Genomic DNA, 17,236 nt, shown 5'->3' on the forward strand with positions numbered 1-17,236 from the left:
CCTCGCTTCAGGTCACTCCACAGATTTTTAGTTGGATTCAGGTCTGCGCTCTGGCTGGCTATTCAAAACATTGATTTTCTTTTGGTTAAGCCATTGCTTTGTTGTTTTGGATGTATACTTTGGTGAAATTCCTTTTCATCTTCAGCTAGCTTTGTAGCTATTCATGATTCCCTCCACACAGCCCAAGGCACGATGTTGCCACCACCATGCTTCACCATAGGTATGGTGTTCTTTTGGTGATGTGCTTTTGTTTTTGGACAGACATACCTTTTGGAAATATGGAATTATTATACCTTTTGGAATTGGTCTCATCAGATCATAACACATTTTGCCACATGGTTTGGGGTGATTTAGTTGGACTTGCATATTATCTGTGAGAAAGGGCGTCCCTCTAGCCACCCTACCCCATAGCCCAGACATGTGAGATTGTCACATGCGGTGATTCTCTTGTTGCTTCCCTTCACAGTGTTCCATGGTACATTTAATGTTTTGTAAATTCTTCTATACCCCTCTCCTGATCGAAACATTTCAACAGTGACATACTGTACATGCTTTGTAAGCTGATGATGTCAGGAAAATCTATAGAAAGAGCTGGTCTTTATTTGGGGTTAATCAGAATCATTTCACTGATGACAGCTGTACGATAATTACTTTTGAACATGAGATTGAATGTGATTGGTTGATTCTGAACACAGCCTCATCCCCAATTATAAAAATGTGTGCACACTTATGTAACCAGGTTATTGTAACTTTTTATTTTTCCCTAAAATGTTTCTGATCATTTTTCACTTAATGTTTATACGTTGTAATATCACATTGAGGATGGAAAAAGTTCTGACATTATTTATCTTGGTTTCATTTTTTTTTTTTTTTTTTTTTTACACCTGCCATTTTTAACAGGGGTGTGCAGACTTTTTCTATCTGCTGTAAACATGACATATTAGAAACTAGAAATAGCATGTTCTTTCTCACCAGTTGGTCCTTCCTTTTCAACTGCCTCCTCCTCTCGACTATTTCTTCATGTGTCAGAGCAAATGGGCCAATCACCTACAGAGAACGACAGATAGGCCTGTATGGACTTAATCCTGAGTGGAGGAAGCCAATATAAACAAAACAATATTGACCGCTTTTTTTGGACGCGAGTTCACACACAGCAAGTCGAAATCCAAATTCACAGGATTGTCCATTTATGCAATGTGTGTGCAGGGCGTTTTTTTGTCACTGAGTCTCCTCCTGACTTTTAAATGGAGTTATGAAATCCCTTACGCTTGGGAAAGAGACCACACTTGAAGTTCCAACTTCTTCCTAGTTAACTTCCTATAAATTCCCATCTCTGTCTCCTTCTTCTACTAGTGACACAACCAATCCCTGTCTGGTCCCTACAATTCAACTACTCCTACCAAGGAGTCTTTAGTGTTGGGCCTGGCAGTCTGAGACAAATCAGAAACCATCCAGATCTCCTGCCCAACTTCGTAGAACCACTCTTAAGTTTAAAAAATATCAACACAGATTAAATAAAAGACTAATGGTACAATCATATACTGATGCAATTACAAGGTCACATACCATAAAGCATAACATTTTCTTGCCTAATCTGTCACGTTGTAATGACTACGGCAAATAAGCTATTCTCCTGTAGTAGACGGTTACAGTAGAATGTCATGAAGTAGCAGTTAAAGTCGCGCATGTGTAATACTAGTCACAATGCTGTTGCCGTTCCATTCGCAGCTGTTGTTTTAAGTCCCTAATCAAGGCCTGTGACCAGCAGGACTTGATGTCTTTTTCTCTCAGAGTTGTTCATGGCCATTTTCTACCTGCTGCAGGTCATCTTTATTACACAGGCAAAGAATTAACACACATTTCCTGTCAGTCAGTTTGCAATATTAGCGTGGCACTACTACCTCTTCATCAACATGGAGCGAGAAATTCACTAAGAACACTAATTATGCCCTTAATACTATAAAAATGTAAGAATGTTTGAAGGTGTACCTGAGCCAGATGGGATGCTCCTACATCGCCTATGTGATTGTTGGCCAAAGAGAGATACAACAAAGTGCGATTGAGACGCAGCCCCTTTAAAAGACCAATTTAGAAAAGGATGAGAGGTGACAGTTGGCTATTAGGCAGCCAGAAGCTCGCAGGAGAGAACAAAATGTACATTTTGCCAAGCGACCTAAACTAATTCATTCATTCATTCATATTTATTAACCACTTTGTCAATTACAAAAAAAAATGAGAACAGATTAAGATAATATGATTCTATAACAAACAATCACATTAAAACGTAAGATGAAAATCCATGAACGTGGGCGCAGAAGTGTTGTCATTATGTTGCGTTGTGAATGATGTAAATTTCAGCACCTGTGCAAGATAAACAGCACCCGCATCGCCAACAGCATTGAAGGCCATGTTGAGTGACTGGAGATTCTTGGAGAGCGCTAAACTAATCAGACGTGCTCCGTCTTCTCCTATGCAGTTGTTTCGCAATGATAGGTGTGTTATCCTAGCAGAGAAAATGACACCAAATAAAAAATTATAGAAACAATAGATATCTATTTAAACACTGCATGCTCTATTTTTGTGACGGTGCAAACGCAATTTGCTGGTTAACATCGTCATACGGCTACTTTCGTGGTTGTACATCAACAAGCAGATGCAGGGATAAGACTGTATTTTTAACAGTGTTATAAATCTGGTCCCATTTTATAACATTTAAAAAAAAATGCTTCTTCAACCAAATGTTGGCTGAACAGATATTACTTTATCAGATGTTTATTTATATTAAATAAGAATAAACGCCTCCGTTATGGAAGACCAGTTCACACAGAAAGCATCTTAAAGTCATGAACAAGCTTCTATTTCAATCAGCATTTAAATCCACACCAGTTGTGAGATAAAAATGCACACCCATACATCTTACTGCATTTGTCTGTGCATGTAAGTGAATTGAAACGCCACGGTAATTCATCTAAATCCGTTATAAGTCTAAAATAATATTAACATATTCATTACCTGATTTACTTACATAATTTTTAAATAATATTGTAATCAAATTTGCACCTCACAAGAGGTCAGGTCTCGTGTAACCTTCATTTCATGCTTGAAGTTTAGGCCTGCTCTCAAAAGATGATATCAAAATCATCAAACAATCCACTGACTCTACATAATCACACGAACCACTTTATTAGGAACACCCGTACATCTGCACTTGTTTTTCAAGTCTAGTTTCGATTAGTCTGTGCCCACTGTAGCATCAGATTCCTGTTCTTGACTCTCGGCAGGAGTGAAACCTGATCTGGTCTTCTGCTGTTGTAGCCCATCCACCTCATGGTTCAAAATGTTGTGTGTACTGAGATGCTTTTCTGCGCATCACGGTTGGTTATTTGAGTCTGTCTGCTCTCCTCTGACCTCTCTCATCAGCAAGGTGCTTCTGCTGGCAGAACTTTCGTTCACTAGGTGTTTTTTTTCCACACCGTTCTGTGTAAACTCTACAGATGAAAATCCCAGGAGATCAGCAGTAATCAGCACGTCTGGCACCAACAACTATGCCACGGTCATGCAGTAACCAAGTCACTGAAATCACATAACTTCCTCAATCTTATTTCTGATGAGGCTCTTTACATGTATCAGCATGATTTTCTGCATTGCGCTGCTATCACATGACTGTCTGATTGCATAATTGCACGAATGTGCAGGTGATCCTATAGCAAGGATGTTTTTTTAAAAAACTGCTTGTCACAGTTGGAACCGAAGCAGACATGGAAATAATCAGGGTTTGCAAAGAAACTCATTACTTAAACAACATATTTTTGCTTGTAATATGGTCAAGCATAGTTCAGGAGACATAAAGACTATACTTTTCCAATTTGGTGGTTATCAGGTATTTGAAAGTATTACCATCCATCCATTTTCTATATTTTTTATCCTACACAGGGTCACGGGGAGCCTGGAGCTGATCCCAAAGGACTCGGGGCACAAGGTGGGGGACACCCTGGACGGAGTAGCAACCCAACACAAGGCACAATCGCACACACATTTCACATACTACGGACAAATTGGAATTGCCAGTCAGTCTACAGCACGTCTTTGGACTGGGGGAGGAAAGCAGGGTACCCAGAGGAAACCCCCGAAGAACATGCAAATTCCACGCATGCAGGGCGGAGGCGGGAATCAAACCCCCATTCCTGGAAGTGCGAGGAAAACGTGGTATCCACTAAGCCACATGCTCGCCCAAACTATTACATTCAATCTTACACATAATAATGCCTTTTGATTTCTGCATTAACCTATAGCTGTATATTTAACTACTTGCATGGTTTTAAACGATTGTGAACATTTGAAACATGAAAACACACACACCCACACAAACATGCACACAATATGCACTTCTCTGCATTCATGGCACTATCACTAAAATGTTGACAAACTGTAAAATCATAGAGAAAACAGAAAATATAATTTTAAATAAAAAAAAACTTTCAGCTTTGTTAATTTTACCAATAAAAAAATCTTTATAACTATCTGTAAGGGAACTCTACAGGAAGCTGATCTGATTAGATATCACAGCATTGTGCTTTTATTTAAATTGACATTAGTTTTTATAAATAAACAAAACAACCTCATGTCTTGTTTTTGAGTATATGCCATGATCACAAAAATAGTGTGTTCATTATCATTATGGAGCCATGTACCTTTTTAATATTTACATTTATTATGTATGTGCACATGAGTGTGACACAAAGACACTTACATACTGTCCTCTCCCAGGAGAATATGGTAACTGTTTTCTGGAATTGGAGTTCCCTCCAAAACAACCGTCCTGCCACAGACAAGAACATCGAACAAGGAATAAAGTCTTTAGTTAAAGTGTCCAAATATTTTATATATATATATATATATATATATATATATATATATATATATATATATATATATTTTGTAGGGAATTTAGTCCGTGGTGGGCGGAGCACAGAACACACAGGAGGCCGTTTTAGTGTTGTTCGTGGAGGGATCTTTATTTAAGACGGACGGTGAGGGGAGTGCGGGTGCGCGCGTGTGTGTGCGTGTGTGTTGAAGTGCGATCGGGCAGTGAGGGTCTCAGCCGTCTTCGGTTATAGCCAGGGGGCGGAGCCTTCACTCGCGTCAGATTCGTCTGAAAACCAGAAAAACACACAACAGAGATTAGTGGACATGCACGTGTCACAAAATATCGCTTAACACATGCCAGATACTTGCGCACATGCTCGGAGATCCTTCTCTTCTCTTGTGAGTGGAATATCCCCCTTTTATATTCTCCCCTCACCCGCTGGATGGTGGAATTCTTTCCGCGCGGTGCACCATTCACGAGCCGTGGGTGTGTCGGCGGCCCCGCCCCGCTGCCACCTGCTCTCTGGCCGTCCAAAACATTGGTAACGCGGAAGCGGCACTGTCTCTTCAGCACCACCGCGGCAGTCGAGGGAGGAGTGATCTTTGTTTCCTGTGCGCCAGCGACTGGCCTGTCGCCACAGTACAACCCCCTCCCCACCCCCCATCGTGAGAGGCCATCTGCATTCTCATGGTGGGCCCCCGCCCGGTGCTGGACCTGGAAAGAGAAATCCTGCAACAAGAGGAACCATCGGGTTACCCTGGCATTAGTGTCCTTGGCCTTGGCCATCCACTGCAGTGGGGCGTGGTCTGTCACCAGGACGAAGTGCCGACCGGCCAGGTAGTATCGGAGCTCTTCGATGGCCCACTTTATTGCCAGGGCCTCTCTTTCCACGGCCGCATACTTCCTCTCAGCTGGGGACAACTTTCGACTGATGTAGAGGACCGGGTGTTCCTCTCTGTCGAAGGTCTGCGAGAGAACGGCGCCCAGCCCGGTCTCAGAGGCATCTGTGTGTATGGTGAATAAGTGGGCGAAGTCTGGGTTGCAAAGCACTGGGGCGCTGGTGAGGGCCTCCTTTAGGCCTTGGAATGCCTGCTCTGCCTCCGCAGACTATTTCACCCGGTCCGGCTAGCCCTTCTTCATAAGGTCTGAGAGGGGAAAAGCTATAGAGGAGAAGTTAGGCACGAACCTGCGGTAATACCCTGGTAGGTACCTGTTTCTTTGATGTGGGTCGGGGGTAGTCCTTCACTGCCTCGATTTTCTTCGCCTGTGGCTTCAGCATACCCCAGCCAATATGGTAGCCCAGGTACTGTGCCTCAGTCAGCCCTAGGTGGCATTTCTTGGGGTTGGCTGTCAGCCCGGCCTTCCGGAGTTCTTTCAGAACCTCCCCCAGGTGGAACAGGTAGTCTGACCAGGAGGAGGAGTGGATGACTACGTCGTCCAGGCAGGCGGCCGCGAACATACAGTGGGGTTGCAGGACAATGTCCATCAGCTGCTGGAACATTGCGGGCACCCCGTGTAACCGGTGCCAGCACGACTTGCCAGTAGCCTTTCGTTAGGTCCAGGGTAGATATGAACCGGGCCCTTCCCAGTCGCTCCACGAGGTCGTCCACTCGGGGAGGGGATAGCTATCGAACTCGGAGACCTGGTTCAGCTTACGGAAGTCATTACAAAGTCGCATACTTCCGTCCGGCTTCGGCACAACGACAATGGGGCTGGACCAGGGGCTGTTGGACTCCTCTGTGATGTGGTCCTGCAGCATTCGGCCAACTTCTTCCTCGATATCATTGCGCCGGGCCTCTGGGACACGGTAGGGCCGCTGTCTTACCACTACTCCTGGACGGGTCTTGATCTCGTGGTGGACCAGCTGCGTGATTCCTGGGGAGGTAGAAAACACATCAGAAAATTGGTCCACCAACTCGGTTAGCTCCTGTCTTTGCGTGGGGGTAAGATCTTCCCCCAATTCTACCAAGGTACCCTTGCCGTGATCTGTGTCCAGAGCCGCATATGCCGATACTACCGGCGCTGGTTCTACCCAATTCTTCAGCAGATTCACGTGGTAGAGTTTTTCCTCTGCTCACTTACCGGGCTGTTGCAGGCAGTAGTTTACTGTGCCTTTTCACTCGAGGACTGTGTACAGGCCTTGCCACCGGGCCAGGAACTTGCAGGAGCTACTGGGCACTAATAGGAGCACCCGATCGCCCGGTTGGAACTCCCAGGGCTGCGTGGGACGGTTGTACACCCTTTTCTGTTTTTCCTGGGTGGCTCGCATGTGCTCCTGAACTATTGGGGTTATCTGGTCAATCTTCTCGGTGGTATAGCAGGCCTCCTCTGACTAGAAAGTAGGTGGTGGGTAGCCTGTGTTCTGGGTTTTGGTTGACCCCGTCAATCTGCCGCACCTGGGCCCAGCAATGCTTCAGGCGGTCATCCTCTTTCTGCTCCCGGCCGAAGTTCCCTTGGCAGCTCACCTGTTGAAATACAGAAGAGAGTGGGCTAGGGGGTGTGTGTGACTTACCTTTGGCCAGCGTTCTTCTTGCCCCAGGCCATGTAGGCCAGCTGGGCTGGGGCCTCCTTCCTTCGCTGGACTGGTTTTGGCGGGTCTGGAGTGTGAGGGCCCCCTCCAGCAGGCCCGGAGTCTTGACCCTCCTTCGGCGTCCCCCGATCCAGTTTCATCGGCCTGGACTCCTCCTGGGGTGTCCCATAGGCGGGGCGGTTTCGGATGACCTCTTTTCCTTTGGCAGCGCGCTGGCGGTCGGGCCAATGTGGTGGCCCCCTTCCGGGCGGGCTTTGGGGTCGCTGCCCATCCCGGCCGAACTCCAAGAGGGGCAGGGCGAGTTCTAGGGCAGTTAGCAGCTCCTTGGGGGTTCCGGGCGCACGTATTCCCACGGCTCGGCACTCTGGGGATGGCAGAGCTCTCAGGAATCAGTCCATGGCCACCTTTTCTGCCACCTCGGCAGCGGTGCATTGGTCAGGGCGGAGCCACCGTTTGGTGAGGCGCAGGAGGGTGTTCATTTGACCACGGGGCTGGGCCCCTGGCTGGTAGCTCCACCGATGGAAGTCCGTTGCCGCTGGGTAGGAAGTTCTGCCATACCATGCCAAGATCTCTTTCTTTACCTCTCCGTAGTCCGTCGCATCTTCTGGAGAGAGGGCATAGTATGCGGTGCTGGCTTCTCTGGAGAGCAACGGGCCGAGGATGCGCGGTCAGGCTTCCATGCCCCAGCCTTCTTGGTGGGCGACCCGTTCGAAGGTCTCGAGGTAGGTCTCGATGTCATCTTCTGGGGTCAGGCGGGGGAGAAGGTGCTGGGCTTTTCGGCCACAGTCCTGGAACGGCAGGGCCGCTCTTAGGGCCAGTAGCTCCTGGGTAGCAACTCGCAGGCTTTGGGCGAACTGCTGTGTTGTGGCCTGCTGCTGGAGGCTAGTCTCCATGAGACGCTGCAGCGTGGGGTCCATGTTCCCTGTGTCCATCTGTCTATCCACTCAAATTATAATTTAAAAAAAATATTTTTTTTAACGTGTGGTTTTTCTTTTAAGTATTTACGTGGGTGTGTCTGCGCTCATGCCCGCATCCTCCACCAGTGTAGGGAATTTAGCCATTAGAATTGAGCGATCTTGGTTTCCTGTGCACCGACCACTGGCCTGTCGCCACAATATATACACACACACACACACACACACACACACACACACATATATATTTTATAATGATATAGTATATCATTTTAAAGACGTTTTTCATCTTCTCTGTCGACACTGTTCACAGGAGCAGAACCAGTCTAAATGAACCAGTCTCTGAATGTCGACTCTTGGTTTGAGCCATTTTGAAGCTGAGAAAAGAGGGAAAATCAATCAGAGCCATTGCACAAGTACTAAGCATAGCCAATACAACAATTTGGAATGTCCTGAAAAAGAAAGAAACCACTGATGTACTAACAACCAGACATGAAACATCAGAGATGAGCCACAAAAATTCTGGAACCAAGATTAACTTCTACCAAAGTGATGAAAAGGCCAAAGTGTGGAGAAAGAAAGGATCTGCTCATGATCCAAATTAAAGAAGCTCACTGTGCACACAAAGAGGCATGGTGGAGGTAGTGTCATGGCTTGGGCTTGCATGGCTGCTTCTGGAACAGACTCACTAATCTTTACTGATGACATAACTCATGGTGGAAGCCGCACAATGAATTCAGAAGTCTACAGAAACAATCTGTCTTCCAATTTACAGAGAAATGCATCCAATCTAATCGGCAGGAACTTCATCATGCAGCAAGACAATGATCCAAAACACACTGCCAACTCAACAAAGGACTTTATCAGGCGGGAAAAGTGGAAGGTTTTAGACTGGCCAAGTCAATCACCAGACCTTATCCCAGCTGAGCACCATTTCACCTGAGAGGAGACTGAAGGGAGAAACCCCCCGAAACAAACAACTAAAAGAGGCTGCGGTAAAAACCTGGAAAATCAACACAAATGAAGAATGCAACAGTTTGGTGATGTCAGTGGGTCACCAGCTTGATGCAGTTACTGCAAGCAAGGGATATGCAACCAAATATTAAGTGTTATCTACTTTAATTTACCTTTAAGACTGTCTGTTCCTGTACTTTTAGGAGGGGAATAGATATTGTAAGGCTTTTATGAAGTCATAGGTTGATTAGTAAAGGATGCAAGAATCAGCTGAATGAACTTAACAGTAAATGTACTCAAACTTCTGACTGGAGTTCACTGGGGACCAGCAGCATACAAGCAGTGCCTTGCTTTATTCACCTGAGCTTTGAGCACATAGAAATTATGTTCTTCATGGAGGTCAGAATGGTGTCAGTCAATCCAATCTGCCACATCCTGTAAAATATAACATGTAACATACATAAAACACAATTTAGCATAATACATAATGCACTGCAATTGTTTTGTTTGTGCTCAGTTGTTATTTTCGTTGTCAGAAATGAAAGTGCTTGTGTGTTCGGTGCAGCAGGGAATGTGACGAACGAAATTCATAGTGCGCTATTTATTCAGAATAAACAGGTTACTTCACTCACCATGTAATTATATACAACTGACTACATGACTGATGCATCATGCATGGAACATCATATGATTATTAAATTCAATAAACTTTCTAACAAAAGTTTTAAAAAAATTAGTCAGCCCAGTCTTAAAAAAAAAACCTTCGTATGCATCTTCTATATAATGAATACCAACGTTCTGTTATCAGTATATCTTTCTGAATGCTCTGTATGCCACATTCTGCACCACTGAAATTTAGCCACGCCCACTTCTACCAGTAAGCTATTTATATAAATTCAATATGTAATAAAAAATTTAGATCTTTTTAAAACATGTTGAGAATAGCCCACTTCATGCATATCAAGTATCACAAGATTTGTAAGCTGATTGCGTTTGCAGAGAAGAGTTATGTTTATCTTATAAGCCATACTAAGTCTAATCATATGTTGTGAAACGCACAAACTTTATTATATTATATATATACCCATCAATCATTAAAATTGCTTAGGGGTGGATGTGGGCATGGTTAAATTACATTGGTCTGGAATGTGCACAGAGCATTCATGTGAAAGCTGTGATGCGTTGATATGCATTGTATGCACTGTATGCCTGTGATATTCATTGTATAGAAGGTGTTGCAAATGCACTATATGGCTAAAAGTTTGTGGACACCTGATCATCCCACCCACATATGCTTGTTGAACATCTCATTCCAGATTTATTCCCCCTTTGCTGTTGTAATAAGCTCCACTCTTCTGGGAAGGCGTTCCGCTACATGTCGAAGTGTGGCAGTGGGACTTGTCCAATCATGTCTTCCTTCTCATAGCGGCAGTGCTGCTGCCTCAGTGCACTTTAAGGCCAATTTATACCAGAAGGGATTCTAAAGACACGAGACATGCAACGCTTGTTTTTGCCTGCTTTCATATATATATCTTTAGATCTCTGTGGTAGCCTGATATTGGGTCTTGGACCTGTTGTCTGTTTTTTTTTTTACTACAAATAGGGAGCCACATTTCTCTCAAAAAGTCAGGAACCAATGAGAGTAAAACTACATATACTTAATTTTGCATTTATTATTTAAAACCTATGCTCTACATGATCACCCTTACCCTCGGAACACTTTCTCAGCCGCTGTATCATGTTTTTGAGGATTTTGCAGATCGACATATCCTCACTAGTTCATAACTTTTCAGACACACTTGTACAACTACTTACTCTAGGCTCTGTAGATTGCCGAGGGACGGTAATGTCTTACTCAGCACTCGAGCCATTGCCTCATCCACCCTCCATCCTAGAGAATAACACAGATCACAGCAGTTGTGTTTGTATGATTCCCCTAAAAAATGGGTGCCGAGTCACAATACAATCTGCAGGAGTCTTCCTTTGAAGATTTAGGATACAGATGCCAAATCACTGGTCTAATGTCACAGTTAGCTAGTCTGTTTTTTTTTTATATCAAGACTAGGTATCAACCTGAACTGTTTAACAGTGGCTTATACAGTGGCATTAAAAGATGGTCTCAAAACAGTGTATAGAAATAATGAACTGACAGAGCATTATGTTGAGCATAATGCTGTATTTATAGAGTTTGGTATAAATGCATATTATTATCTGCCTTACCAGATATTCGGACTCTTTTTATACTCAGAGAGTCCTCGTTCTCCAGTTCTATGTGAAGGCGGGGTTTAGGAGACCAGATTGTCATACAGCTTTCAGAGAAAATCTGATCTTGGATATTCTCTAAACAGAGATACATGGGTTGTCATAAATTGTCAGCATACAGTTTGTACATGCTATAATGCTGAAAATATGCTAGGCATTTCTTTTTTTAAAAAAAAAAACAATGATAAGTTATAAACTAAAGGGCTTACTGTCCTGCTAGAGATCTACCACATGGAGAGTTTAATTCCACACCTAATCTAATAGCTCTAACCAGCACCAGAAGTATGAGAGAGTGTAGTAGATGAATACAATGAGGAGAAATAAGTATTTAATATATGCTGATCAGCCATGATATTAAAACCACTGAAAGATTACGTGAATAACACTGATTATCTCATTACAGTGGCACCTGTCAAGGGATGGGATATATTAGGCAGTAAGTGAACAGTCAGTTCTCGAAGTTGATGTGTTGGAAGCAGGAAAAATGGGCAAGAATGGGTAAGAATCTGAGTGACTTTGACAAGGGCCAAATTGTGATGGCCAGATGACCGGGTCAGAGCATCTCCAAAACAGTAGGTCTTGTGTGGTGTTCCCAGTATGCAGTGGTTAGTATCTACCAAAAGTGGCCGAAGGAAGGACAACTGGTGAACTGGCGACAGGGTCATGGGAACCCAGGGCTCATTGATGAGTGTGGGGAGCAAAGTCTAGCCTGTCTAATGTGGATGGCCGGGTACGTGTGCGTCACTTACCTGGGGAAAAGATGGAACCAGGATGCACTGTGGGAAGAGGGCAAGCTGGCAGAATCAGTGTGATGCTCTGGGCAATGTTCTGCTGGGAAACCTTGGCTTTCATGTGGATGTTACTTTGACACGTACCACCTACCTAAACATTGTTGCAGACCAAGTACACCCCTTCATGACAACGGTGTTCAGTAATGGCAGTTGCTTCTTTCAGCAGGATAATGCACCCTGACACACTGCAAAAATTGTTCAGAAATGGTTTGAGGAACATGACAAAGAGTTCAAGGTGTTGACTTGGCCTCCAAATTCCCCAGATCTCAATCCGATCGAGCATCTGTGGTATGTGCTGAACAAACAAGTTCGATCCATGTGGGGCTCCACCTCGCAACTTACAGGACTTAAAGGGTCTGTTGCTAACGTCTTGGTGCCAGATACCACAGAACACCACGAAATCATGCAGATACAAGTCAAGAGCTTCAGTTAATGTTCACATCAAACATCAGAATGGTAATAAAGTGTGATCTCTAAAGTGTGCATTTAACCATGGCATGGTTGTTGGTACCAGATGGGCTGGTTTGTGTATTTCAGAAACTGAAACTGATCTCCTGGGATTTTCACACACAACAGATTTTCTCACACAACAGATTTTCACACATAACTTTTTTTCCAAAATCTGATGTTTGATGTGAACATTAACTGAAGCTCTTGATCCGTATCTGCATGATTTCATGCACTGTGCTGCTGCCACATGATTGGCTGATTAGTTAAGTGCATGAATGTGCAGGTTTACAGGTGTTCCTAATAAATTGGACGACGAGAGTTTATTGGGTGTATACCTTCTTACATGTATGCAGTGGCACATAAATACCATTCATAACATTAACTTATGTTTGGCAGACAGACAGAACCTTAGAATTGCAAGGTCAATATCTTCCAAGGTCCTGAATCCAAGGTCTTTATAGGTTATAGGGTGTGAATACATTGTCTATAGTGGCCTTTTCTCTGATACCTAAGCTGCTGCATAAAAACCAGAGCACCGGCCAGATCTTTATACTTGCATTGTAATGTTTTTATAAAGAGCATATCATGATCATGACAGCATTCATCATTCATCATTCGTCACAGAGAGTTGAAAACTAATCATTTATACCCATTGCTCTTTCTGAGGAAGGTGGTGCTGCTGTTAATGGTCTCACTTCAGGAATTTCCCTCAGGCCAACTAAAGCACACAGCTCTGGGAAATCCACTTCCAGATTGCCTGAGCACTGGTAGTCATCTGTGAGCGGAAAATAAAGTTTAATAGAAGATGCCAGAACAATCTGAATTTAAAAGTTTTGGATAAAACCAGTAGTCTTCCACTTACCTATGCTTTGGACAGGACACTTGTCTTGTATATTCAGTACTAAAAGTTAGAGAGTAAAGCATAATGAGCAAGTCATCAATTCCACTTATACTTGCAGCAAGACACTACAAGTAGAAACAACAATTCTGCTCAAAGAAGTTTTCAAATTGCATCTATACAATGTTTTAAATTGTAGTAATTATATTCAAAATCAACAGAAAAGCATTTATTTTGTTGTTGTTTGTCTACTCACAACCATCGCATTTTGAAGGATTAAGCTCCGCCCACTCTGAAAATATAAGTATGACCTGCATTCATGACAATTTACACGTCTATTCCTGCTCCTGATTCGAAGGCTATTTACAAAGGGATTTTTCCCAAAATGTTGGATTTACATTGGACTGGATTTTTATTTTCTTGGTTAAACAATAAAGAAATAATTTTCCAACCAACTGTTCAACAATGTTTTTGTCTGAAGAGTGTCTTCACTGGAACTAAGAGGCCCAAACCTGTTCCAGCATGACACAAAGTGCACAAAGTGTACTCCATGAAGACATGGTGTGTTAAGGTTGGAAGAAGGTGGAAGAACTTGAGAGTCCTGACCTCAACCCCACTGAACACCTTTAGGATGAACTGGAGCCTCCTCGACATTCCAACATCAGCACCTGACCTCAACCTCACTGAATGAACACAAATCCCCACAGCCACACACCAAAATCTAGTGGAAAGCCTTCCCAGAAGAGTGGAGCTTATTATAACAGGAAATAGGGAATAAATCTATACACATAAGGTTGTGTTGGTCAGATGTCCACATAATTTTGGCCCAAAATGGCCCTATTCACCTGTATTGTCTTGAACAAATAAAGCTAAAAGAGCAGTATGTATATAATTATGTATATAAGTTTAAATTAAACATAAAAAAAAACAACCTGCAGTATGTGAAGGCTCTTCCTCGACTTCCTTTCCTTTTTCCTTGCTGACTTTTTCCATCCGTTTTTTCATTGCTTTTTTGAAGTAAAATAAAATTATTGTTTATTTCATACACAAGCCTATTTAACAGTGTCGCCTGCTACAAATTCCGCACGCCAACTCTTATTATTCTTATTCTTGTTATATATTTTTTTAAAAAAGTATTTATACACTTCGTTTTGTTTATATATATATATATATATATAAAAAGGACTACATTTCCTTGGACAGAGGAAGGTTTCAGGCGATATGTCTCAGTTGCCATAACAACCATCGTTTTCTGCGGTTCACCAGCCTGTCTCCCTGAGATGGCGGAAATGACGCATCGCATAGCAACCCGTAGTGAGATGCTAGTACTACCGGTATGTTGTGCTAAAATGATTGCAAGTATTCTTCATTTAAAAAGTTTTATTGTGAGAGTTGTAGCAGTTAGCTTGCCTGTTTATTACGGGTTTATAATTCTGCGTTAACGCGTATTTGTGTCCCGACGCAGAGAAGGGGATTATGGGTAAGCGCGCCGTGCGTATCTGCGACAGTGCTGTGCGTCGAGCGGTCTTGAGGTGAACGCTGATTGGTTGGCGGAGAGGTGTGTCCGGTTGCGTTTCCGGAAACGTTTTGATAAGATTTAATTTCTTCCGCGGGTTTAATCAAATTCAGAATAATATTGTTGTTTTTTTGTTAACTTCAGAGTAATATTGTTCCAAATACATCTCAAGAGTAAACAATTAAAAATTTGCTCGTGATCCCCAACTACATCTCACAACACAAACGCTATGTAAATATCTCATTTTAAGAGTGATGTGTCGTTTGCTAACGAGTCGGTTCTTTTATTCGAACGTTGAGAGCCGACTCACATATACACCGATCTGCCATAACATTAAAACCACCTGCCTAATATGCCACCATAACAGCTCTGACCCGTCAAAGCATGGACTGTGCTGGACTGGTGCTGTGGTATCTGGCACCAACACATTAGCAGCAGATCCTTTAAGTCCAATAAGTTGCGAGGTGGGGCCCCCCATGGATCGGACTTGTTTGTCCGGCACATCCCACAGATGCTCGATCGGATTGAGATCTGGGGAATTTGGAGGCCAAGTCGACACCTTGAACTCTTTGTCATGTTCCTCACACCATTCCTGAACAATTTTTGCAGTGTGTCAGAGCACATTGTCCTGCTGAAAGAAGCCCCTGCCATTAGGGAACACCGTTGCCATGAAGTGTACTTGGTCTGCAACAATGTTTAGGTAGGTGGTACGTGTCAAAGTAACATCCACATGAATGCCAGGACCCAAGGTTTCCCAGCTGAACATCACACTGCCTCCACCAGCTTGCCTTCTTCCCATAGTGCATCCTGGTTCCATCTCTTCCCCAGGTAAGCGATGCAGATGCACCAGGCCATCCACATGTAAAAGAAAACGTGATTCATCTGACCAGGCCACCTTCTTCCACTGCTCTATGGTCCAGTTCTGATGCTCATGCGCCCATTGTAGGTGCTTTCTTAGATGGACAGGGGTCAGCATGGGTACTCTGACCAGTCTGCAGCTATGCAGTTCCATAAGCAGCAAACTGTGATGCACTGTGTGTTCTTAACCTTGCTATCAGAGCCAGCATTAACTTTTTCAGCAATCTGTAGTTCTTCTTTGGGATCGGACCAGGCAGGCTAAGTTTCACTCCCCACACACATCAGTGAGCCTTGGGTGCCCATGACCCTGTTGCCGGTTCACAAGTTATCCTTCCTTGTACCAATTTTGGTAGGTACTAACCACTGCATACCAGGAGCACCACACAAGATCTGCCATTTTGGAGATGCTCTGACCCGGTCGTCTAGCCATCACATTTTGGCCCTTGTAAAAGTCATTCAGATCCTTACGCTTACCCATTTGTCCTGCTTACAACACATCAACTTTGAGAACTGACTGTTCACTTACTGCCTAATATATCCCATCCCTTGATAGGTGTCACTGTAATGAGATAATCAGTGTTATTCACTTCACCTTCTAGTGGTTTTAATGTCATGGCTGATTGGTGTAAGTCGTAGAAACCAGAAAAGAAAGTCGAGTAAGAGTTAAACCATTTCAGACATAGTTAGGCAAAGTAAAACAATCACTAATTAAAACTCTGGTTTAGAGAAAAAAGCAACGAGCCATTTAGGAGATGAAAGAGTCAGCTTTTATTGGCGAGCTGAGCCAAATGATCTGACATTCCCATCAATGTCTAGTTCGAACAGCAATTAAGTCCAATAACACTATGTCTCCAAGGTGTCTGAAAGACCTTGGATAAATTATAAAGAAGGTTAAATTAAATTCTATTCCACCTTGGACAGAGTCTATGTTAAAGCCAACGTCAAACCTGAAAGTGTTGAACCATACAACTCTATCCTATGGCATCATCTAGCAGATTGTATGACTAGGTGTGTCCCAAACAGAAGTTTGCTGTTTCAGAAGTCTTTTAAGGCAGCACTTTGGTATCCGTATAGGTACCTGTAAGTAAATGGTCTGAGATGGGCTTTGAAGCACATCACACATCACCACACTGCTAAGTTACTGACATGGTCACTAAGCCTGAACTGTACCGGGAGAGATGAAAAAGTACTGTTGGGGTCAACAGAATGAATGGTTTGTGTTTACACCAGCCAAATAATGCAATAATCAAAAATAA

The 17,236-nt window shown here is 43.4% G+C and overlaps 1 protein-coding gene across 18 annotated transcripts in view; it reads right to left on the reverse strand.

The window, feature by feature from the left end:
• The window catches only part of lrrc71 (leucine rich repeat containing 71), a 19,752-nt gene extending 4,429 nt beyond the window's left edge, over positions 1-15,323 (reverse strand). For 2 of the 18 annotated variants that reach the window (XM_053637150.1, XM_053637141.1), the window contains exons 1-12: positions 14,539-15,323; positions 14,119-14,339; positions 13,863-13,898; positions 13,631-13,669; positions 13,418-13,543; positions 11,486-11,605; positions 11,081-11,156; positions 9,626-9,700; positions 4,751-4,819; positions 2,362-2,503; positions 1,990-2,073; positions 973-1,047 (exon numbers count right to left, since the gene is read on the reverse strand). In XM_053637150.1, coding sequence (XP_053493125.1) covers positions 973-1,047; positions 1,990-2,073; positions 2,362-2,503; positions 4,751-4,819; positions 9,626-9,700; positions 11,081-11,156; positions 11,486-11,605; positions 13,418-13,543; positions 13,631-13,669; positions 13,863-13,898; positions 14,119-14,260 — 984 coding nt within the window. In that variant the 5' untranslated portion in view covers positions 14,261-14,339; positions 14,539-15,323. Of the gene's footprint in view, positions 1-972; positions 1,048-1,989; positions 2,074-2,361; positions 2,504-4,750; positions 4,820-9,625; positions 9,701-11,080; positions 11,157-11,485; positions 11,606-12,276; positions 12,504-13,417; positions 13,544-13,630; positions 13,670-13,862; positions 14,387-14,538 lie in introns of all 18 variants that reach the window. The other 16 variants (XM_053637157.1, XM_053637159.1, XM_053637154.1 and 13 more) reach the window with 16 other exon arrangements.
• Between the last annotated feature and the right edge of the window lie 1,913 nt (positions 15,324-17,236).

The sequence above is a fragment of the Ictalurus furcatus genome, chromosome 12, assembly GCF_023375685.1.
Source record: "Ictalurus furcatus strain D&B chromosome 12, Billie_1.0, whole genome shotgun sequence".
NCBI lineage: Eukaryota > Metazoa > Chordata > Actinopteri > Siluriformes > Ictaluridae > Ictalurus > Ictalurus furcatus.